We start from the raw sequence: 24,585 nt of genomic DNA, 5'->3' as shown, positions 1-24,585 counted from the left end.
TGTGAAGTAGTGTTTTCCCTCTTCTCTTTCCAACTGTGAAAACCATGTCTCTTCAGTCTCCTCCTGCCTCTTCCCCCTGGCTCTTCGCCTCTGTCAGCAGATCTCTGCCCAAAGCACTGAGCTGCAGCGTGTGCCCCAGGCTCCAGTCGTCTTCCTGGCTCTTCTCCCCCAGAAACCTGCTAACTCAGGAGTTGAATGACCTGCATGTTTTCACCTGCAAACACAGCCCTGTGAGTCCATCCCTCCTAGCCCCAGATCTCTATTCGTCCTAAGGACTCTACCTCTTCATCACTTGGGCACGCCAGCACTGATGTTGGTGTTGAATACAGTCCAAGCTCTAGTATTAAAATTCAGTGATAAAATAGTACCACTCTGCTTTGAGACTTTTACAGAATCCCAATGGAAGATGCCTTTCACAGGCTCGGGGCTCCTGGAGGACAGAGCCCAGATCTGTTCCCTTTTGTCTTCTAGGTCTCAGCACGGGGCACTGCCCAGGGCAGGTGCTCAGTAAAGGGACAATGAATTAACGGACTGATCACATACAACAGGCCTACTGTCTTTTGCCTTTCATCTACAACCCACAGAGTGAGAACCCTTCTCTCAACTATCTCCCAACTATGCCTGTGGGAAAATCACCACCCTCTCCAAGTATCGTCATCTATAAAAAGGCACATAAAAGAATCTAACCACTCTACAGGGCTCTTGTAGGAATAAAATGAGTTAATACTTTGTGGGCAATGAAACAATATATCCATGTATAAATATGTTCTTCAATCCATTAGTGCATTAGTAAATTCAATTTAGTAGGTCTTGACCATCATTTCTGCTGGTAATAAAATAGAACAGAATAGAATGAAACATTCCAGAATGCGTTGCAAATAGGAAGGATAAGAAGTGTCGGGTGAAAATTGTTTCACAGCCGTGCATATGACACACACGGGTGTGTCTGGAGTCTCAACAGAAGTAGTAGTTTATATGCTGGGTCATGGAGAGCCACTGATGCAAAAGTAGACTAGGGCTTGTGGAGAAGTGGAAAGGGTGAAGGACCAGAGCGTGAAAGCCAGAGAGATTGGGAAGGGGGCTTAGTCAGTGCAGTAAGAACATTAAAGGAGAGGAGGTAGAAGAAATTCTGGACAGAGGTTTAAGAGAAGTTGGTGACCCTCCTAAACATGTCAATGCAACGAGTACTACAATAACCTTCACCATTTTCATTATGTCACTCCGTTAGTCAGAAATGTCCACTGGTTTAACTATAGGAAACAAACTGAGGGTTGCTGAAGGGGAGGAGGGTGGGAGGATGGGGTAACTGGGTGATGGGCATTAAGGAGGGCACGGGATGTGATGAGCACTGGGTGTTATACCCAACTAATGAATTACTGAACTCTACTTTGGAACTAATGATGTACTGTATGTTGGCTGATTGAATTTAAATAAAAATGAAATTAAATTAAAAAAAATGTCCACTGGTGGGGCACCTGGGTGGCTCAGTGGTTTAAGCATCCGACTCTTGATTTCAGCTCAGGTCATGATCTCAGGGTCGTGAGAGAGCCCACATCGGGCTCCATGCTCAGCTGGGAGTCTCCCTGAAATTCTCCCTCTCCCTCTCCCTCTGGCCCCTTCCCCCTCAACATGTGCATTCAAAAGTAAATAAACAAATAAGTAAATTTATTTATTTTTTAAAAAATGTCCACTGGTTCTTCTTAAATCTATTCCTACAGCTTAGAAACATATCAGTGACTGTTCCTAACTCAGCCCTTCTGTCCTGGTCTCCCTGCCTTCCCTCATCTCATCCATGACACTCGTCTAGTTGGAGAACACTTCCCTTGATTGTTCTAACTTTACGCCCAACACCTCCCTCTTAAAACCATGATCATTGTCTCATCCTTCATTTTCTTCTCATTTTTATTTCACGTAAACTGAGTCTCCTAAGTTCTCTGCACTCAGAAATCTGAGTGCACTTGCTTCATTTGCTCTTGTTTACCTTCTTCATCATCTCCAGCAACAAACATAATACTTGGATAGAGGAAATGCTCACTAAATGTTTAAATACGACCATTGGGAATGGATGTGGTTGTAACTCTGTGTTGCCTGGGTTCAATGACATTCTTTTCTTCTGACTTCTGACCATTATAAAATTAAAATGAACTCCTTGCAAAAATAAAAAGGATACTCAAACAGGGAGAAAAATAAAAAATAGTCTTATTACCCAGAGACACTAATTAAAAATCACAATATATTTTCCAGGCACACACACGTAAGTAAATATATAAAATGCACAGAGTCTAAAATAAGAAAACACATGCAAGTTGTGCATCACATCTAGTTTGGTATGCTGTTTTCTGCATGCAACGCTGTCATCAACATTTTTCCATACCATTAAATTCACTATGATTTCCCCCAGCATGTAGATTTACAGTTATTAAAATGACAACATGAATCTCTCTCTCAGATCCCAATTCCACCTCAACAACAGGTAATTTAAAATGAGTACACCTGTCAGTACAGGTAACTATGTGGTTCTAACTGTGGCATTTTAATACTTCCACGCTGGAAAAGCTGCAAAGTAATGTCACCAGGAATTAATGAACGGTCATCAAAAGACCAAAGTCAGAGGTGACCACAAAGCTGAATTTAAAAATCAGGAGGCTGATAACCTATGTCATTTGTAACATATCAGCAACTTTGGTGAAACAGCAAGCAGCCTGGGACTGGACAGGAATAAAGGGCACAGCACAGGGAAGAGAGTCAGTGGTACTGGAACAGTCTTATAGGGTGCCAGATGGCAGCTACACTTGCGGTGAGCACAGCCAAAGGTAGACATATCAAATCAGTCTGCTGTGGACCTAAAACGAATGTAGCATCATTTTCAACTATACCAAAAAAAAAAAAAAACAAAAAAAAAACCAAGGTAGTGAGGAGCGTAAAGAGTATGTTTGACCCACTTCAGAGACTAGGGACTTGCAGAGCAAAAGTAAAAACAAAAAACAGCCAACCCCACCTTCAAATAAAACATTACCAGCAAAATGAGAGAAATTTTAATTTAAAATTTCTTGAGGGGTTCTTCTGAGAATCAGCTTTTGCTTCTTTTTTTTTTTTTTAAGATTTTATTTATTTTTTTGACAGAGAGAGACATAGCGAGAGCAGGAACACAAGCAGGGGGAGTGGGAGAGGGAGAAGCAGGCTTCCTGCTGAGCAGGGAGCCCGATGGGGGGCTCGATCCCAGGACCCTGGGATCATGACCTGAGCCGAAGGCAGATGCTTAACGACTGAGCCACCCAGGCGCCCCAGCTTTTGCTTCTTTTGATTCTGAGAATCAGCTTTTGCTTCTTTTGATTCTTACGAACACTCCTGCCATCTCTTACTAGAAAATAATGTTCTCACCAAGAAAGGGAGACATCATAAAATTCCATGTATAATTACAGCATTGCTGAAGGTTAAAGAAAATCACAGAGCCCACTGATAAAAATTATATGAAGTACCAATAAAACAGTCGACTTAAGGGGCGCTTGGGTGGCTGTCGGGTAAGTGTCTGCCTGCAGCTCAGGTCATGATCCTGGGGTCCTGGGATTCAGCTGGCTGGTGGGTTGGGGTCAGGCTCCCTGCTCAGTAGGGAGTCTGCTTCTCTCTGCCCCTCCCCCCCATACTCTCTCAAATAAATAAAATCGTTTAAAAAAGGTCAACCTAAAATGTCTCAAGTTTAATTTTAGAAAAAAATTTAAAACTGTAAAATAAAGATTTTCAAAATTTTCTAGAAAATAAAAAATTACTCCAAGATGTCTAACCGTCATGTGAGTGATAAATTACCCAGCATCTATATTTCCAAAGCAGTTTTAATGGGATATAAACACCAAGCCAAAGGAACAAAAAGCCCCTCACCTGCTTGGAGAGAAGCCCCCTGCAGAGCGTGTACAACGTAAGGAACTTGCGGGCTAATGAGCGAGCGTCTGCAAACCCTTCAGTGACTAACATGATTTCACAGATTAGCTCACTGTCAGGGGCCACCATGGCGCAGGGCCTAAAAAGTAAGTAGGAAATTTAGCTTTATTATGTTATCAGGTAGTAAGTACACATTGCCGAAATCAATCGATTAATTTGTATCCACATTCTCACCATTCCCAAGCAGCTCACAATTACCTCTGTTCGTCACGGTTAACAAGACCCTTCACTTCAACTAAAAAATGTCCCGTTTGTTTCTAGATACGTAGAAAACTATGGAATGTGTGAGAAAGGCAGAAGAATGGGTGTAGGAGTTTAAGGGAAATCTGTAGTATATCCAGTAAACTCCTACAAGTTGTCACTGCAGAAAGAGGAGTGATTTTGGGGGCTAGAGGCCACCTTTACCCATGGCCAGAGCTAGGCTGGTCAATGTTTAATGACCAGCTCTCCAAAACAGAGCAGCTGCTGGTTTCCATGGAATAAACACCTCCACCCTGGCTAACTTCCATCTATCAACACATCACTAAGCACGGGCCTGGGAAGAGATGCCCAGTAGCACATCACCAAGCAGAAAAAATAGAAAGGACCTAAGAGCATCACTATTAACGAGATAGAGCAATTCAATTAGGCAGTGATGTGTTTGCAGTACTCGTCACCTTTGTTTTAAATATAACCATACGTCCATATAATTCAGTTTCTAGCGGTGGCCGTGCTTAGCAACAAACTCAAAAATTTCATGAAAATTTAACCATCGGCTCTTTCAAGGTGGTACAGGCCAGTTCTGGAATACCACTGCCTCAAGCCAGCTTGGTTAGACTTTTAAGATGTTCCCAAAACATAACGTTCAAATCCCCTTTTTGGAGGGGGGACCTCCAGAAAGTCTTCCCCAAAGACCACTGCCATTTAAAGCAGCATCTGAAAAAATTTCACTTAACTGAACTGCAAAGAAGGAACCAAGTAAGCAAGCCTGTGATTTTAGACTTCGTAAAGTACACAGTCCGGTAATATTTATCCACCTGCTCTTGTAAATATAATTACAGTCCACTTCATGCATACCTAATTTTCATGGTGAACATGCCTAAATTTCATTGGATCTGTGCCGTTAAGTACTTGCATTTAAACTAAGCCCACATTTTCCCCACATTCTGTATTCTATCATACAATAGAAGCAGTAAAGATCAACAGGAAATAGGGGACAGAAAAGGTAGGCAATTGACTTGCTTGGTCTGTACATTAATATTGAGAACTTGTGTTTACTGAGTATTTTCTTGACCCTGTACAGGGTGTTAAAAGCTTCTCATGCACTCTCTCCCTTATTCTCACAACTCCAGGAAGTGGCTACTCTTCTCACCTGTATGGTGCAGAGATGCAGGCCAAGGTTCTGAGCACATGCCCCAGGCGCCATGGCAGGTCAGGGGTAGAATCATGGTGCTCTTAAGGCTCAGGCATCCTGCTGCCTCCACTCATGAATGCTACCTGCATCATCCAAGTTGTCCTTCAAACTTTGCTGATGCAAGTACTAGCACCCCAACAGTAATGATGCTGTCCTTAGTTAAACCAAATTTATGGAAACGTTACCAAATAATTTCAAATTTTAAGACCTAAGTGAAAACAGGTAGGAGATGAACTGGGACGCAAATGTAAAAATACCGCATAGGGGTTCAAATTTTCAAATGAAAGTATTTTATAATCATGACATTGCTAGGATATTATTCTCTAAAATTGTTTTTCAAGAAAAACAGAGGGCGCCTGGGTGGCTCAGTTGGTTAAGCAACTGCCTTCGGCTCAGGTCATGATCCTGGAGTCCCGGGATCGAGTCCCACATCGGGCTCCCTGCTCGGCGAGGAGCCTGCTTCTCCCTCTGACCCTCCCCCCTCTCATGTACTCTCTCTCATTCTCGCTCTCTCAAATAAATAAATAAAATCTTTAAAAAAAAAAAAAAAGAAAAAAAACAGACATTATAGAGCTGCTATGCTAGACAAAGCAGGTCTCGGGGGAAAGGAAAACATTTGGTAAATCACGTTAGAGTAGTTGACTGTTTGGGAAAAGAATTCAGTTTAAATACTCCTGTTATCTGCCAAAACAAGTTCTCAATAAAGAAAGTACATTTAAAAAGTATAAAAATGAGAAGAAAATACAAATGAAACATGGTTTAATAGATGGATGGACAAGCAAATTTTAAGCTTAAGAGAATCAAGAGAAATCATACTAAAAACTAGAGGCTCTCACATTATATGTTAAGTAGTGTATCCTTTTGAAGGCAGACAGTGAATAACAATACAGACTGTGAACACCAGAGAGCTGGTTAAAAATGTAACGGATAAGCCTCTAGCTCAACAAAGCAAGAAAAGGAGAGAAGATACAAATGACCCAGGACACACACGGACTGCAGGACCTCATTACTGATAATAAGGGAATATCATGAACAAATTAATGCCAATGCATTCAATAATCTAGATAATGTGGAGAGATTTCTTAAAAGATGCAAATTATCAAAACTAATTCAAGAAGAAGAAAAAATCTGAATGACTCTGTATCTATTAAAAAAATTGAGTTTAGCAATGAAAAAACTGCCACAAAGAAAAATCTAGGCCCAGATGGCTTCATTGATTAATTCTATCATATATTTAAGGGGTAAATAATACCAATCCTACACAAACTCGGAATAAAATAGACAAGAAAATGGCCAACTCATTATACAAGGTCAGCATCACCCTAATGCCAAAACCAGATAAAGATATTACAAGAAAGGACACTACAGACCAATATTCCACCTGGCATAGATTTAAAAATCCTTAACAAAGTAGTAGCATATTGAACCCAGCAACAAATACAAAAATGGTAACTCCTGACCAAGTGGAGTTTATCCCAGGAATGCAACATTGAAGAATTGTTTAGCATTTGAAAAATCAATCGATATCATCCAGCACATTAACACAAAGAAGGAGAAAACCACATGAAAACTATAAAACAAAACTTCTGGAAGAAAACATACTCGAAAACTTTTGCAATGTGGGACTAGTCAAACATTCTTCACTAGCCTATTTTAAAAAACAAATTGATAAACAGCATTTCATCAAATTTAAAGACTTCAACGTTGATGGATACCATTAAGAAAATTAAAAAGCAAGCTACAAGTTAAGAGAAAAATATTTGCAATATATGAACTTAACAAAGAAGCACACACAGTACAGCACTTCACAGAAGGAAAGTGTGGGAATGGCCAGCATGCTTTGCGAGAAAATGTTCAACCTCATTAGCCGTCATGGAAATGCAGCACACTAAACCCACAATGACGTACCACTACATATCTATGAGATGGGCTAAAACTAACAAGACTAAATATGCTAAGTTTGGTAAGAATGTAGAGCACGTGGACTTCTTACACGCTGATGGTGAAACTGTAACAGCACAACCACCTTAGAAACCAGATGGGCCGATTCTGACGACGTCAAACACACATTTGCCATGAGACTGTCATTCATAAATATTTACCCAAAACAAAAGGTATGTTCACACAAAGATCATAGATGAATGTTCAAAGCAGCTTTATTCCTAAGAGCCCCCCAAGTGGAAACAACCCAAATGTCCATCACTGGTGAATGGATATACCTAATGTAGTATGTCTCCACAACAGAATACTAACCAGCTACAAAAAGGAACTACGGGGACACTCAACTTGGAGGAATCCGCACACCTTAATGTTCAAGGAAAGAGGCTAACACAAACAAGTACGCACTGTATGGTTTCACTTGACATGAACTCTGGGAAAGGCAAATTCAATCTCAGCGCCCAGAAGGCACATCCTGGGGTATATGGGGGATTCACTTCAAAGAGGCACAAGACAACTTCCAGTTGTGTCGGAAATATTCTGTACCTAGATTGTGGTGATGTTTTCATAGTTTGTACCCTTAGATACATGTATTTTCTTACAGGAAATTACAGCTGAACAACGCTGATTTACAATAGGAGTTAAACCTAACTGGTTCAGATATAGCACAGCTTCTCTGACGGACTGTTAATAAGTGTATATATTGGTGAAATATTTTTGGAAAACAGGTCATCAAGAGATATTTTAATCTTTCACCGGGTAGTTCCACAGGTAGGTATCTGTTCTGGGCAATAATCTGAAATAGGTAACTCTTCATGTGAAGAGATGTTTATAGCCTGCTCTTTTATGATCAGGAAAAACTGAAAAGAAAAACACAAACCCTTCATGTCAGACAATAGGGAATGGTTAAGAAAATTATGGAGAAGCCATGAGAGAGACTATTTTGAAGCTACACAGAAGAGCATTTCCAAGGAATTTCCAATAATACGATCAACTGCTTATGTCAAAATATTAAATAAGAAATAAAAATCATACCTAACCTCGTATCTTAACTCCATGAAATCTAAATTATAAAAGAGACCAGAAAAAAATACAACCATCATCATTTCTTGGTGGTAAAACTGTCACTTTTTCTTTATTCTTTTCTATATTTTCCAAATATTGCATAACTGGTAAAAACTTTGATATTATATATAATAATAATAAAAATATTATTACAAAAGAGCTGGTAGTAAGTGTTCAAACGTACCATGTAACTTTTAAGTAATGATTTTTAAGTTCTGGCTTTGTATTTCAAAAGAGTTAATTTATCATGATGCAAGTTCTCCCTATCAGGGAATCCCAAAGAAATAATCAGGGTTTTCCATAGGAATTCTCAAGGACAAACAAATCATTTAACAGTGCAAACCAGCAACGTTAGGTGGCATGAGTGTTCCAGATGCTAAACCACAAAGCTTAACACTTGCCTGAAAAGAGCTTTGAGATTTTCCGGTAATTCGGTTCGACCAGCATATCCTGGGTTCATAGTGATAAATATTCCAACTGATGGCTTCAGTGTGATGGCTTCCCCCAGAAATACAAATCTACCGCAAGAAGAATGTTGACGGAATTAAATGGGGTCCCTGAATGTGAATACACATTGACAAATGCAAACCACTGCAAAATGCAAATTATTATTAGGGAGCTGTTGATTCCCGGTGATTTTCTTTAAAACTCCTATGCATGCATATTCTGGAGAGGTTTTGAAGCATGTTTATTAAAAAATGCACTCCCTTCCCTGCCAAGAGTTACAAATATGGCAAGTACTCTTTTCTGTTTAGGCTGGAATATAAAAATGAGGACTTGACTACTTTAACAGTTATTGAAAGGTGATGTCATTTCTGCCTTCACTGTGGGCTGCGATTCCTTGAATGGGATACTGCGAAGGTAGAAAATACTCATGTTAAGAGGAGAGAGTGGCTTCTTTGTTCAGTCTTCATTTCGCCTATTTGCTAACCGTCCCCCCTTCACTCCCTCCCACCCTTCCTCCCTTTTATTCAGCAAGTATCTGTCGACTACCATGGAGAGACAGAATGGCGTGGTGGTTATGACTGCGAGCTCTGGGGCCAGATGGTGAGTGTTCAGAGACCAGCTCTATCACTTTAGACATGTGCCAATTCCCTCATCTCATAAGAAGGAAAGGGGGGGTGGATAAGAATATTACCCACGTTATGGGATTAGAGGAGGATTAAAAGAGATTATGCATATAAATGGCTAAGAGGACAATGCCTAGAATATGGCAAATACTCAAAAGATGTTAGCTATGACGGCACGAGGGAAGCAGTGAAAGATTTGTAGGAAGATCTGCAAGGGCCCAGTTAGACTGCTGATGGCCAGGGTAATGGAAGGGGCAAGGGACGGAGGAGCCAAAGTGAAGGACAAGTAGAAGGAAATTTTCAAATGAGGGTTAAGGACAAAGTATAAGATTTTCTCTTGTTGTGAAAGAGAAGGGCTGAAATGGTCAAGGAGCTGGGCCGATGTCACAGCATAGAGAGCAAAAAGAGACAGTCACAATTTTTAGGACTAAGAGCTTCTTAGACACTAGACAGTTAATGGAAGATGGATTTTGTGTAGCCAAGGGAAGAATGGAGAAACCTTCATTCCCAGCCTCGCCGGCCCGGGAAGGCACACAGGCCTGCTATAACAGGGTCCCCGACTGCTCTCCCGTGAGACACAGCAGGAATAGCCCCAATCAAGAGTATGGACTTGGAGGGGGCAGAGCCAGCAAGATGCTTGTAGGCTTCCCTGAGGCATGGTCCCACGGATTAAGTCCTCAGATACAAAGAGCATGTAATAAAATGCATGGAATCATGAAGAAGCCTAGCCATCTGTCCATGGGCTAGCATGAGATGAACAGGTACAATTCACATATACACAGACATGGCCAAAGAGGAAACTATCAACGAGTATGGTTGGGAGTGCCCAGAAGTCCTTGCATGGATCAGTTATATAAATCTCCATCAGAAAGGATGGTCTCAAATGACATCTGGGTTACATGAAATGGTAAGATTTTTACTAAAAACTAAAAATAGGCTGGGGGGGGGGCTGTCAAAGAGGAAAGAATCTAGCTTCTCTAACATGGCCTTAGAATAGGGGCAGGTAAGTAGCAGACATGTGGTCACAGGCAACTGGTATCCCAGAGCCATGCAGAAGAACGGAGAGGTTTTCTAGGAGGTGGAAAAATCCAGATGTTATCTACAATAACTGGAAACCTCTATAATAGAGTCATAGTTTCAATGGGCTAGATAATCCTTCCCTCACTGGGAGACTGAAATGTTCCTGTGGACAAGACAGCTGGCTGAGCAAAATACCCTAAGAAGGGGGGTAAGTGAGTAGGCCAGAAAAACGTGATTGCCTTGTATACAAAAATGTTACAAGGAAAAACACAATTGAGTACTATAATACTTACATTTTTTAAGATTAAAATTTTTTTTTTTTTTTTTTTTTTTTTTTACAGAGATAGAGCCATCGTGGGGAGGAAGAGAGGGGGAGGGAAAGGGACAAGCAGAAGCCCCACTGAGCACGGAGCCTGACAGAGGCCTCAACCTCATGACCCTGAGATCATGACCTGCGCCAGAACCAAGAGTCAGATGCTTAACTGACTGAGCCACCCAGATGCCTCTATAATACTTATTTCTCAAATTAAGCCATCAGACCCCAAGTGCCAGTCATGTTTTATCTTTTAGAGTATGGTATCATGTTGAGAAGTTCTTAGGCTCTAGAGATACTGGGAAGTTTCTGAAGTAACTGAGGAACTAGCAGAGTGCGTGGGTGTAACCCACTGTGAGGGAACAATGAGCAAGCAGGTGTTGCTGGAGAGACCAGGATTTTGATTTTGGATCTATTAAATCTAAGAGGCCCACACGACATCAAGTGGAGTCTTGAGATGCTCCTACAGGCACAGTCTTCAGAGGTGTAGGTAGCAGGGAAACAAAGTCTGGGCATCTGGCAGCCAGCAGCAAACAGATGGTTCTCAAAGCCACGTGATGGGGTGAAATCACGAAGGGAATGAGACCCAAAGATTGAGGCCTGTGGCATCCAGTATTAATAAGGTCAGGAAATACTAACAAGAAAAAATAACAGCAAACCCTGACACAGTGCTTGCTACGTGTCAGACACTTGTCCAAGTGCTCTGTATTTAGTTATCATCGTCATCCTTATGGTAGCCACTGTTTGCCAAATTTGTAAAGGAGAAGAAATCAGCCCAGAAGCATCCCTGAGGGTGAGAGAAAACCAGGAGGACGGTGGTGTCCTGGAACCTATGTGAAGAAGTATGCCCTGCAGAAGGGAGGGACCAGGTGTGTCCAATGTCACCAGAAGGTCAAGTCAGATCATGACTGAGAACTGGTAACTGGATTCAGCACTGTCAAGGGTGTTTATTTTTTTCAGTATTAATGTAGTATGCTCTTGTTGTACTCAACAATTAAAAAACACTAATAGGGCGCCTGGGTGGCTCAGTCAGTTAAGCGACTGCCTTCGGCTCAGGTCATGATCCCGGGGTCCTAGGATCGAGCCCCGCGTTGGGCTCCCTGCTCCGCCGGAAGTCTGCTTCTCCCTCTCCCACTCCCCCTGCTTGTGTTCCCTCTCTCGCTGTGTCTCTCTCTGTCAAATACATACATAAAATCTTAAAAAAAAAAAATTAAAAAAAATAAAAAACACTAATAAAAAATGAGAGGTTATTCAAACTCATTCTTCAAAATAAACCAGTATCTCTTCTTTTATCCAGTTCCTGAGACAGGGAAAGGCATCAAAGAGAAGGGCAGGATGAGGCTGACTGCCTTACTTCATGTTCCTCTCTGTCTGTAACAACAGAAAGAAGCCAGGCGCTACTCACCTCTTTTTCCTGTTTCTGATGGCGCTGTGTATCAGTTTCACCTGTATGGCTACCACAGACAGGACTTCCACAGAAATTCGATTGAACTCATCAAAGCAGCCCCAAGTCCCCGTCTGCACCAATCCCTTATAGATATTTCCTATGGACTAAATCAGAGAGCAAGGCATTAACAATTTCACAGAAGAGGGTTTTGAGCTCTTAGTTTCAATCATTCCAAATCGGGGATAACATTGTTAGAATGTAACATTTTCTAACTCACTCACTTTGTAGTCCATTTGCTCTGAGCAGTTGAATACGTAAACCATCATGCCAAGGGCACGTCCAAGATCTTTGGTGGTTTCGGTTTTCCCTGTACCAGCTGGGCCAGCTGGAGCTCCACTCATGGTTAAATGAAGTGACTGAGTTAAAGTGATGTAACACCTTTAAACCATTGACAGCACAAATATTACAGTCTGATATGAGATTTTTAGAGAACATTAGAGGCAATCTAACTTTTTCTTTAGTTTAAGAGGTCAGGCTCTAGAATGTGTTACTAACACACAATACTGACTGATATACCCACGATTTGTTCACGGCAATAACAAGAGTCAGAATAACATTTTATACCAAATTTAATTTTAGGTTGGCTATTTAAAAATATAAAGCATGTACTGCTTTGTCTCATTTCCTAAGAACCGTACATCAATACAAGTAACACTTGATTCCCAATGCTACTGAATTTCTGATGTGTCTAGGCAGAGATACTATTAATATGGCAGATGACATTCCAAACTATTGTTTATAAAAGAAAAACAGAAGAGAAATCTTGGATGATGAATGAATTAAACATCGACTTCATTAAACTGCTATTTAATGAATACATTAAGAGATATGTAAATACACATAAATGCAGAGTATGCAAATATATACATATTTCAATGTATAAAGCAAAGACACAAATGACAATTTGCTACATTAAAATATATGTCAGGAATTCATTTTGAATGTGTTGCCACATGCATTTAGATTTTGAAAATACCTATTTTTGCAGGAAAGATTCGAGGTTCTCAGACTGAGGAGAATTATGCAAAGACAGAATTTGATACTTGTATATCATATGATCTCACGGATATGAGGAATCTAAGAAACAAGGCAGAGGATCATAAGGGAAGGGAGGGAAAAATGAAACAAAACCAAACCAGAGAGGGAGATAAACCATAAGAGACTCTTAATCTCAGGAAACAAACTGAGGGTTGCTGGAGTGGAGGTGGGTGGGAGGGATGGGGTGGCTGGGTGATGGACATTGGGGAGGGTATGTGCTATGGTGAGCACTGTGAATTGTGTAAGACTGATGAATCACAGACCTGTACCCCTGAAACAAATAATACATTATATGTTAATTAAAAAAAAAAAGAGAGAGTAGGAAGGGAAAAAAGAAGGGGGGAAATCGGAGGGGGAGATGAACCATGAGAGACTATGGACTCTGAGAAACAAACTGAAGGTTTTAGAGGGGAGGGGCGTGGGGGATGGGTTAGCCTGGTGATGGGTATTAAAGAGGAACGTTCTGCATGGAGCACTGGGTGTTATACGCAAACAATGAATCATGGAACACTACGTCAAAAACTAATGGTGCAGAAGAATGAAACTGGACCATTTCCTTACACCACACAAAAACAGACTCAAAATGGAGGAAAGACCTAAATGTGAGACAGGAATCCATCAAAATCCTTGAGGAGAACACAGGCAGCAACCTCTTCGACCTAAGCCACAGCAACTTCTTCCTAGAAACATCACCAAAGGCAAGGGAAGCAAGGGCAAAAATGAACTATTGGGACTTCATCAAGATAAAAAGCTTTTGCAAAGCAAAGGAAACAGTCCACAAAACCAAAAGACAACCGACAGAATGGGAGAAGATATTTGCAAATGACATACCAGATAAAGGGCTAGTATCCAAAATCTATAAAGAACTTATCAAACTCAACACCCAAAGAACAAATAATCCAATCAAGAAATGGGCAGAAGACATGAACAGACATTTTCCAAAGAAGACATCCAAATGGCCAACAGGCACATGAAAAAGTGCTCAACGTCACTCGGCATCAGGGAAATCCAAATCAAAACCATAATGAGATAGATACCACCTCACACCAGTCAGAATGGCTAAAATTAACAAGTCAGGAAACGACAGATGTTGGCGGGGATGCGGAGAAAGGGGAACCTTCCTACACTGTTGGTGGGAATGCAAGCTGGTGCAGCCACTCTGGAAAACAGTAGGGAGGTTCCTCAAAAAGTTGAAAATAGAGTTACCATACGACCCAGCAAATTGCACTATTGGGTATTTACCCCAAAGATACAACTGTAGGGATCCGAAGGGGTACATGCACCCTGATGTTTATAGCATCAATGTCCACAACAGCCAAACTATGGAAAGAGCCAAGATGTCCATCGACAGATAAATGGATAAAAAAGATGTGGTGTATATATATATATATATATATATATATATATATATATGTATATATATATACAATGGAATATTATGTGGCCATCAAAAGGAATGAAATCTTGCCATTTGCAATGATGTGGATGGAACTGGAGGGTATTATGCTGAGCGAAATAAGTCAATCAGAGAAAGACATGTATCACATGATCTCACTGATATTAGAAATTTTTAATCTCAGGAAACAAACTAAGGGTTGCTGGAGTGGTGGGGATGTGAGGGATGAGGTGGCTGGGTGATGGACACTGGGGACAGTATGTGCTATGGTCAGTGCTGTGAATTGTGTAAGACTGTTGAATCACAGACCTGTACCTCTGAAACAAATAATACATTATATGTTAAAAAAAAAAAAAAAGATAGTAGGAAGGGAAAAACGAAGGGGGAGAATCGGAGGGGGAGACGAACCATGAGAGATGATGGACTCTGAGAAACAAACTGAGGGTTCTATAGGGGAAGGGGCTGGGGGGATGTGTTAGCCCGGTGATGGGCTAAGAGGGCACGTACTGAATGGAGCACTGGGTGTTATACGCAAACAATGAATCATGGAACACTACATCAAAAACTAATGATGTAATGTATGGTGACATAACATAATAAAATAAAATTTAAAAAACAAAAAGAATTTGATACTTTTTTTTTTTTTACGATTTATTTATTTATTTGACAGAGAGACAGTGAGAGGGAACACAAGCAGGGGGAGTGGGAGAGGGAGAAGCAGGCTTCCCGCAGAGCAGGGAGCCCGATGTGGGGCTCGATCCCAGGACCCTGGGAGCATGACCTGAGCTGAAGGCAGACGCTTAACGACTGAGCTAACCAGGCGCCCCAAGAATTTGATACTTGTAAAAGAAGAGAAAGCTAACAAACAGCAAGGATCTACTACGAGGTTTCCATAAATTAATTTTATCTTAGTACAGACAGTGGATCTAATAAAAAGACATTCACATGGAGGTCTGAAGACCAGGGACCAGGGTCTACTTTGCCAATCATGAGATGATGTTAATCTTAAATAAGTCTTTTGACATCAGCATGCCTCAGATTTCTCCTCCATAATATGAGGTTTATTGTAGGTCTATATTTAGAATGCCCAAGGTAAATGCCTTAAGAAATTCAGAGTACTATGCAAACAGAAGCAGTTCCTTAGGAAAATGTAAAGTGTTTCTGTATTTCATGGCCGGCACATGTTTAATTGCTCCTTACAATGCACCTGGACCGGAAAGACCCCTGAATTAGGAATTACAGCGTTTTTTATAGTGCAGACTATCCCCTCAGCATCTTTTCTCATAGTGCCAAGTTTTGGCTGGACACGTGGCTGTCTATCTGCTGATGACTTTTCGTACCACCTTCCAGTCAGGAGCTGCCCAGTGACCAAGCTCCAACCAACATACTCTGTGCTGAGATGCCGTGTACAAATCCCACAACACCCCCGTCTAGATGTTTTGCCCTTGTTCCCTGGCTGACATGAAGGTGGAAGTCACATGTGCCATGTCGGCCACGTGCCAGGCTACACTGCGGAACCGCTCTCCTCTGGACTGTGACCCAAGTGTCACACCAGCCTCTGTGGAACTGCAGCTGCTCTATTTTGGGTCTCCCGGTAACAGCTTAGCCTTCTGTGCTCCTAAGCAGTCCACCCGTGCTCCTGCTCCTAACACTCTCAGTTACACGCTGCTGACCTCCGTCTCTCAACCTGCCCGCACAGGGAAGCAGCCCACCTACCCCACAGAGGGAAGGTCAACATCAAGTGAGATGTAATCAGCACGTCCGAAACGCATTACTGTGTGAAGGTAAACAACTAGTAAACAACCCAAAAAGTGAAATGGAAAAGAAATGTATGCAAAGTGAACATTCGCAGCACCACTCACTCCATCAAAAGGAACATTCAGCTTCCTTTTAACTTGCAAATAAACCACACAGTGATTTTTTTTTTTTAAATTAAAAAGCCAACAAGCTATTAGTCCTCACATACTGGCACACTTTCAAGTGTCTCTTTTCCTCCTACAGCCCGTGCCTCCCTTCTTCTCAGCTTTATTTATCATGGCGCGGACGCGGTAGACTCTTAGCGTCTGCAATTTTGACAATTCTCAAGTGATTTTGTCAAGGTACAAGTTTTAATGTCTCATACTGGAAGATGTACATAAATTAACCAATTAAGATAGTGAACACTGAGTTTCAGTTAGAGACAAGTTAAAGAGAAGTGAATTGGAAAAACAGAATTACAGGGGCGCCTGGATGGCTCAGTTGGTTAAACGTCTGACTCCTGGTTTCGGCTCAGGTCATGATCCCAGGGTCATGGGATCGAGCCCCACATTAGGCTCTGGGCTCAGCAGGGAATATGCTAGAGATTCTCTTTCTCTGTCTCCCTCTGACCCTCCCCCTGCACTCGCATGCTCGCACATGCTCTCTCTTAAAAAAAAAAAAAAATTACAATTTATCAGTGATGAGCTCATGAGCAGATTAATACAAACAAGAACAATCACAAAGCTTGTGGCAGAATTTCACGGACTTCCCAGGACCATCAACAGAAGCCAGCTTTACTGACATATTTAAAACTGTCTACACTTTCATTCCCAGATAAATTGTATGGTATGGTTATACCACATAATTGGGAACACTCCTGTGATTTTGAGATGTTTGTTTCCTTTCAGGAATGCCAATGAGTCATTGGGCTTCCCCACCACCAAGTAATTCAGCAGAGGCTGAAATACTGATAGGGAATTCCTTATTAATGTGACAGATCCTTATCTCTACAGCATTCTGACTGTGTGTATATACTGACTTAAAGTTAAGTGGCAATGAACTTCTAATAATGGTAACCCCCTGTCCCTTGACATTCTTGAGCCACACTGGCTCTATATCTTTTTTTTTTAATTAACATATAATGTATTATTTGTTTCAGGGGTACAGGTCTGTGATTCAACGGTCTTACACAATTCACAGCACTGACCATAGCACATACCCTCCCCCATGTCCATCACCCAGCCACCCCATCCCTCCCACACCCCCCAGCACTCCAGCAACCCTCAGTTTGTTTCCTGAGATTAAGAATTCCTCATATCAGTGAGATCATATGATACATGTCTTTCTCTGACTTATTTCGCTCAGCATAATACCCTCCAGTTCCATCCACATCATTGCAAATGGCAAGATTTCATTCCTTTTGATGGCCGCGTAATATTCCATTGTATATATACATATATATCACATCTTTTTTATCCATTTATCTGTCGATGGACACCTTGGCTCCTTCCATAGTTTGGCTATTGTGGACATTGATGCTATAAACATCAGGGTGCACGGACCCCTTCAGGTCCCTATATTTGTATCTTTGGGGTATTCAGTAGTGCAATTTGCTGGGTCGTATGGTAACTCTATTTTCAACTTTTTGAGGAACCTCCCTACTGTTTTCCAGAGTGGCTGCACCAGCTTGCATTCCCACCAACAGTGTAGGAAGGTTCCCCTTTCTCCGCATCCCCGCCAACATCTGTCGTTTCCTGACTTGTTAATTTTAGCCATTCTGACTGGTGTGAGGTGGTATCTATCTCATTATGGTTTTGATTTGGATTTCCCTGATGCCGAGTGACGTTGAGCACTTTTTCATGTGCCTGTTGGCCATTTGGATGTCTTCTTTGGAAAAATGTCTGTTCATGTCTTCTGCCCATTTCTTGATTGGATTATTTGTTCTTTGGGTGTTGAGTTTGATAAGTTCTTTATAGATTTTGGATACTAGCCCTTTATCTGGTATGTCATTTGCAAATATCTTCTCCCATTCTGTCGGTTGTCTTTTGGTTTTGTGGACTGTTTCCTTTGCTTTGCAAAAGCTTTTTATCTTGATGAAGTCCCAATAGTTCATTTTTGCCTTTGGTTCCCTTGCCTTTGGTGATGTGTCTAGGAAGTTGCTGCGGCTGAGGTCGAAGAGGTTGCTGCCTGTGTTCTCCTCAAGGATTTTGATGGATTCCTGTCTCACATTTAGGTCTTTCCTCCATTTTGAGTCTATTTTTGTGTGTGGTGTAAGGTAATGGTCCAGTTTCATTCTTCTGCATGTGGCTGTCCAATTTTCCCAACACCATTTGTTGAAGAGACTGTCTTTTTTCCATTGGACATTCTTTCCTGTTTTGTCAAAGACTAGTTGACCATAGAGTTGAGGGTCCATTTCTGGGCTCTCTCTTCTGTTCCACTGATCTATGTGCCTGTTTTTGTGCCAGTACCATACTGTCTTGATGATGACAGCTTTGTAATAGAGCTGGAAGTCCGGAATTGCGATGCCACCAGCTTTGCTTTTCTTTTTCAACATTCCTCTGGCTATTCGGGGTCTTTTCTGGTTCCATACAAATTTTAGGATTATTTGTTCCATTTCTTTGAAAAAAGTGGATGGTATTTTGATAGGGATTGCACTGAATGTGTAGATTGATCTAGGTAGTGTAGACATGTTCCATGCTCTGGCTCTGTATCCATCTCTTGAACTGGCGAATCTCCTTCCAATCTTAGCAACTTTGCACTTGTCTCTGCCTGTCACTTTCTGCCCCAGGATGTTTGCAAAGCTTCCTCGGTATCATTTAGGTCCCAATTCACACAATCTATAGTGGACTCTCCATTCAAGATACTGTGTAACGTATCACCCTGTTTTATTTTAGTCATAGCATATATTATCATCTAAAATAACTTGGTTAACTTGTTTATTATTCCTCTTCATTCCCAAACACTCACATGCCACTGTCAACTAAAAAGTGCACTCTATGAGACCAGGAACCCTGCCTGTTTAACTCTGGAGGAGTACTCAGCACTGTGCTTCCTAAGTGTTGGTTAAATCATTTAACAGATGTTCCCACTCTTTTCTTCCTTTCACCGTAGGTAACCCTTCAAAAATGAATCAGCATGTAGGCAATTCCTATGTTTACACTTTTGATAAAGGGATTCGGGGGTGGGAGGTGGTTACAAACCCTGGTATCAGGACGTTAGCCATAGATAATCAGAGAGAATGGACTCAGTGATCAAGTGTGCTGCCCTCCACATTAATCTGCTCGTGATTTCATGATTTATATACCGTCGAGTACACTTCTGCTTCTCTAATTTGGTTCTCTTTAACTTATCTCTACCTAAAGTCAACATTTACTGTGTCGCTTCATTAGTTCACTTACACACAGCTTTCATACCTTTCCAGTTTGTTCATCATTTTCTCTTACTTCTCTCAGTTCCATCCCACACACCTTTACCCAGGCGAGGGGACTCTTCCGGCTCACTTTTTCCCATCTGATTCCAACTTATCACTCTTACCTGTCAGTTAGAGGAGTGATCACTAGCCGAGGACTGTTTCCTAAATATTCATAGAAGTACTGGAACTGGGCATCACAAATACTAACAAAGCAGTGTTTCTGGACGTCCTCCCACTGGTGACGAAGTTGAGACAGCCAGGCAAAGGCTTGGGGACTGACAACCTGAAAACATCACATGATCATTACACACAGGACACTGATCATTTTGAGGCAACAAATTATTAATCTAATCAATCCTGCTGATTCGCATCGCTAATACTCTCACAAAAGGGCCATGTCTTGTATGCTATTGCATGTTGTAGTTGCATGTAAATGGTTCAATACTTAATCAGAAATACATGTCATAAGTCTTCATTTTGAGAAGGCTTTTACTGTAAAACAACATCAAATTGTTCAAGCAAGGCTTTTTTCGCCCCTTTTATGAATCAGTCTAGGGGAATCTGATTACTTTTCTAACTTTATACTCGTATCATTGAAATCAGATGGAAAAATACACTCCGTAGTCAAACACATAATCCGTAATTTCTGCATGTCAGAGATAGCAACAAACTGTACCTTCAACAAAGTCCATTCTAAAGCCAGTTTTACTTTTAGGACAGAGATTTCCCGCTTTGTTTTTCAGTCACTCAAATTACAGTATTTGTTTCATTGCTATTCATTGCTATTGCCTATCCATTTTTTTTCCATTTTGAAAAAATAATTTCAGTCTCATACATTTGTGACCCTAGGATTTCTCAGGGACCATTTAAGTTACCAAAGTTATTATATACTACATGTTCTGACATCTACATAAATGTCAACACTGCACATTTGTGCATATTAAATGATCAGAAATTAGGCAAAGTCTTTACCTCTTTGAATACAAAGGACATGTTTTAAATCGTAATTTATCCTACTGCAAGTGATCACCACTGATAAAACATAATATGTAAGAAGGTACAAGGTCATATTCAGAGTAGTTATCAATGGTTCATTATCAAAATGAGAATACACGGTAAGTGGCATTTTGCAAGGATCAGTTTTGGATTAGCAATTAAACAACATCATTCACTAAAGGTCCAGAACTTGAAGAATTTTTTTTTACGTTTATGGCTTACACCAAAAAGTACTGCTTGCACTCTCTGGAGAGAATTAAAACTCACTTTGATTTTAATAAATTGAAAAAGAACTAGCAAAACAACAAGAAGCATCTCAAAACACATACATGCATTCAAAATTGAGAAAGGAATGGTCTTGCTTTAGAGTACCACCCCCCCGAGACAACAAAAGGGGTGTGGAGAAAGTAGCTGATAGGCATGATAAGCCAACGCTGTTCAGGAGACAAGCACACTTGTGACATTTCTAAGTAGGAACGTATTTTAGAAAAAAGCTGAGAAAATTCTTTCACATTAAACACTGCCAGTCTTTAAGAAACACATAGGCTTTGTAAAGAGATAAGATGGATATTAATGCCCTGGAAGGATTAGAAAATGACTTCTCTAAAATCTGTCATTAGGCTTAAAAAGACAAGACAAGGGGTGACCAGTATTTGTCTTTCTTCAAAACAAAGGCACACAGAGATGGTTTAAATGACAATCTTTATGCCATAGGCTGGGAAGCCACACAGGTGATAATCACAGGCCAAAGGACCAAGATGATGACATGCAAAAAGTCTGAAGGCAGGGAAATGAACCCGGTGACTTCACGAGGTTCTCCTATCCTGGGTTAATTATTTGGATGATGTGTATTAGAAGTTCCTGACTTGGAGAAACTCTGTGGGATACCACTTGGGCTAACTCTCATGAAGATAATTAGCTAACTCAAATCAAAGTCACTCTTAGTAAGTACAACTAACTTCATAGGACTCATTAAAAATACACAACATAAAAAAATGACTTCCTCAGAAGTACTCTTGATAATAAAAACCACTTTTAGGAAACAACAAAAAAAGACATGGCATTTCTATGAAGAACTTGCCTTCTGAGAAATAAGTTTGGCCACCACATCTCTGGCATGGACGTCGATGGTACAAATTGTCATGACCTTCTGACGGTCTCCAGGTAGGAGTTCTCCCAGTAAAAGCGCAATCAGGGTATTCAACTGAGAAATCTAGAAGAAATTGTGTAAAAAGATGAAGATTACAAATACAGAGTCTAACAGCCCAACAGTCTTATTTGTGAAGACCCCTCTAGTTTACAAAACCTTTTCAAATATGTATCTCAGCTAGCCCTCAAACAACCCACGGGGAGGAGAGAAAGGAAGGGATGTTACTAAATTAATTACTTAAATACAATAAATATTATAACCCCCACTCCCATCTCCTTGAGCTGAGACTCGAGAAGGCAGGCAAATGCGTGAGTAAGGACAAAGCCAGAGGTTAGCAGCAAGGTTTCCTGGCTGCACTGAACTGACTCTTCATCCTCATGACGTTGAGTCCACAACTTTGCTGGGATAGACAAGATGACAAATTGTAAAAGGTCAAATTGAGCTAACCTCCGTAAAAGAACATTAAGAACTAAATATCAAGTCGTCTTTTTGTTTGGTTTTTGTTATTTGGGTTTTTTTTAAGATTTATTTATTCATTTTAGAGAGAAAGAGAGAGAGTACGCAATGGATGGGCAGAGAGAGGAGAGAAAGAATCCTTAAGCAGACCCTGGCTGAGTGTGGAGTCTGATGCGGGGCTCGATCCCACGACCCTGAGATCATGACCTGAGCTGAAACCAGGAGTTGGATGCTTAACCGACTGAGCCATCCAGGTACCCCATTATTTGGGGGTGTTTTTTGTTTGTGTTTGCATAGCAGATAGGTTAGTAGGAAAATATTTAGAATGTATAGCTGAGGACTATTGCTCTAATTCTTCTTACTCACACCCCTATTCTTAGGTCCACTGATTTCTTATATCAATATTTTTCAAACTATGGGTCTCTTTTCACAGAATGCAAAGGAACAAAATGGAATGACAGGGAATAGAAAATGGTGCATTACAGAAGAATATGTATTATTTTGTGAAATTTTCAGTTTCAGACTGTTGAGTACGTATACATACATGTGTAAACTAGATCTGATACAAAATATTTCTTACTGTTAAATTGTGTCAGGAAGCTGGTGGTCATTTTGTTAGCATGCTTATTTATTCAGAGCATGCCTGCTTTATTCAAGGCTTCTTAGCCAAACCCCACCCACCCCAGTTCTGCTCTATTTCAGGGTAACACAGAATAAAACAATATTGCCTTTTTCCTTTTTTACTCTGCAAAGGACAGTCCACTGCAAACTGTTCGCTCCTGAGAGAACTGGTAATGAGTGAATATGACACATCAACAGAGGCTCTCAAACCTTTGTGGCCTGTTGTCAAAAACACACTCCCCACAGCACCATTATCACATCCCAGAAAACAGCCAGCACTGCACACTTCCCTGAGCCTGCTGGGCAGCTGAACTGGAGAAGGTTATGTAACTCCAGTAAGGATGCAGAAGGCAGGCAGAAAGACAGTAACCAGAACATGCACAGTTCACATTCAATTAGAATATGCAAGGTGCCAGGCACTAAACAGGTTGCCTGTATCATTCCATTCAATCTTCACAAAAACCGATTACTATCCTAACTTTGCAGATGAGGAAACTGAGTCACAAGCATATTGGCACGAGAGGGCTAGTTCAAATCCAGATAGTCTGCCTTCAGAGCCTGAGCTCTTACTGGTCCCATCACCTAAAGAGCCACCTACCACCTTTGAGGTGGAGAAATCCATGTCCAACAGGCATTCAAGAGAGACTTAAACCCAGTGGAAGGTTGGTTCAAAGGAATAAAAAGTATGTACTTTAGACATTCAGAATATACAACATCCTTATAAGTATTTATCTGCTTTTAATACTTTACATCTATAAAAGGTAGCCACACGATAAAAAAAAAAAAAACAAACAACAGAGGTGATCATTATTTCACATATGCCATATTCAGTGTACCCGAGATTTTAGGTTCCACGAAGGCACATCTGCATCTGTCTAGTACACTACTTGGTCCCCAGGGCCTCTAAGGAGCTGGCTGTCCAACAGCATGTACTGTGTTTGCTGAGTACATTAATGAATGTAATTAGCTTATGCACATTGAAGTTTACTAAAAAAGTTCACACGCATGTTGGTTAGAAAAGAGGTATTTTGGCATTGGCTATTTTCTCATCTGGGTCAAGATATCCAGGCTTTATGGTCTCAAATCTTACACCAGTTCTGGTATTCGGTTAACAAGAATGGGCTATAGCGACAGTAATAAGATCTTATGCCTTGTATGAACATTTATAATTCCAAGTGCTTTCACGTGCATTGTCTTGTCTGAGGCTCCTACACCCTGTGATTTCTCCTTTATTGATTCATTTGTCACCAAAGTTCAGTCAAGTGAAAGAGGATTAAAAATATAACTCGTCAACATTATCTGCTCAGCTTCCTATGTTGGGGATCTGATGTTGTCTCTCAGGATTCCACGTTCCTGGCAATGCTCCCTTGTAAGCAATACAATTCTGTGCCCAAAAAATAAAGTGATAAAATGTCTATCACTGGGGCAGCAGCCTCAGGCACTCACCATCTGGGCATACTATAAATGCATACCTGTTTATGGCCTGTGACATATAAAACATACCTGGGCAGCTCTAAAAAATACATACCGTCTCATGTAATCAGCACTTACTCTTCCCTTGATCAAAGCAGTGTTAGGTGATGTTCTGGGAGGATCA

The 24,585-nt window shown here is 40.9% G+C and overlaps 1 protein-coding gene across 1 annotated transcript in view; it reads right to left on the bottom strand.

Annotated features, from left to right (window-relative positions):
• Nucleotides 1-24,585, bottom strand: part of DNAH11 (dynein axonemal heavy chain 11) — a 329,965-nt gene that overhangs the window by 192,104 nt on the left and 113,276 nt on the right. Inside the window, 6 exon segments of the mRNA XM_021689842.2 lie at nucleotides 3,877-4,015; nucleotides 8,734-8,850; nucleotides 12,141-12,286; nucleotides 12,404-12,560; nucleotides 19,888-20,048; nucleotides 21,843-21,974. Coding sequence (XP_021545517.1) covers nucleotides 3,877-4,015; nucleotides 8,734-8,850; nucleotides 12,141-12,286; nucleotides 12,404-12,560; nucleotides 19,888-20,048; nucleotides 21,843-21,974 — 852 coding nt within the window.

The sequence above is a fragment of the Neomonachus schauinslandi genome, chromosome 12, assembly GCF_002201575.2.
Source record: "Neomonachus schauinslandi chromosome 12, ASM220157v2, whole genome shotgun sequence".
Lineage (NCBI taxonomy): Eukaryota > Metazoa > Chordata > Mammalia > Carnivora > Phocidae > Neomonachus > Neomonachus schauinslandi.
This window is presented reverse-complemented; position numbering and strand designations above follow the sequence as displayed.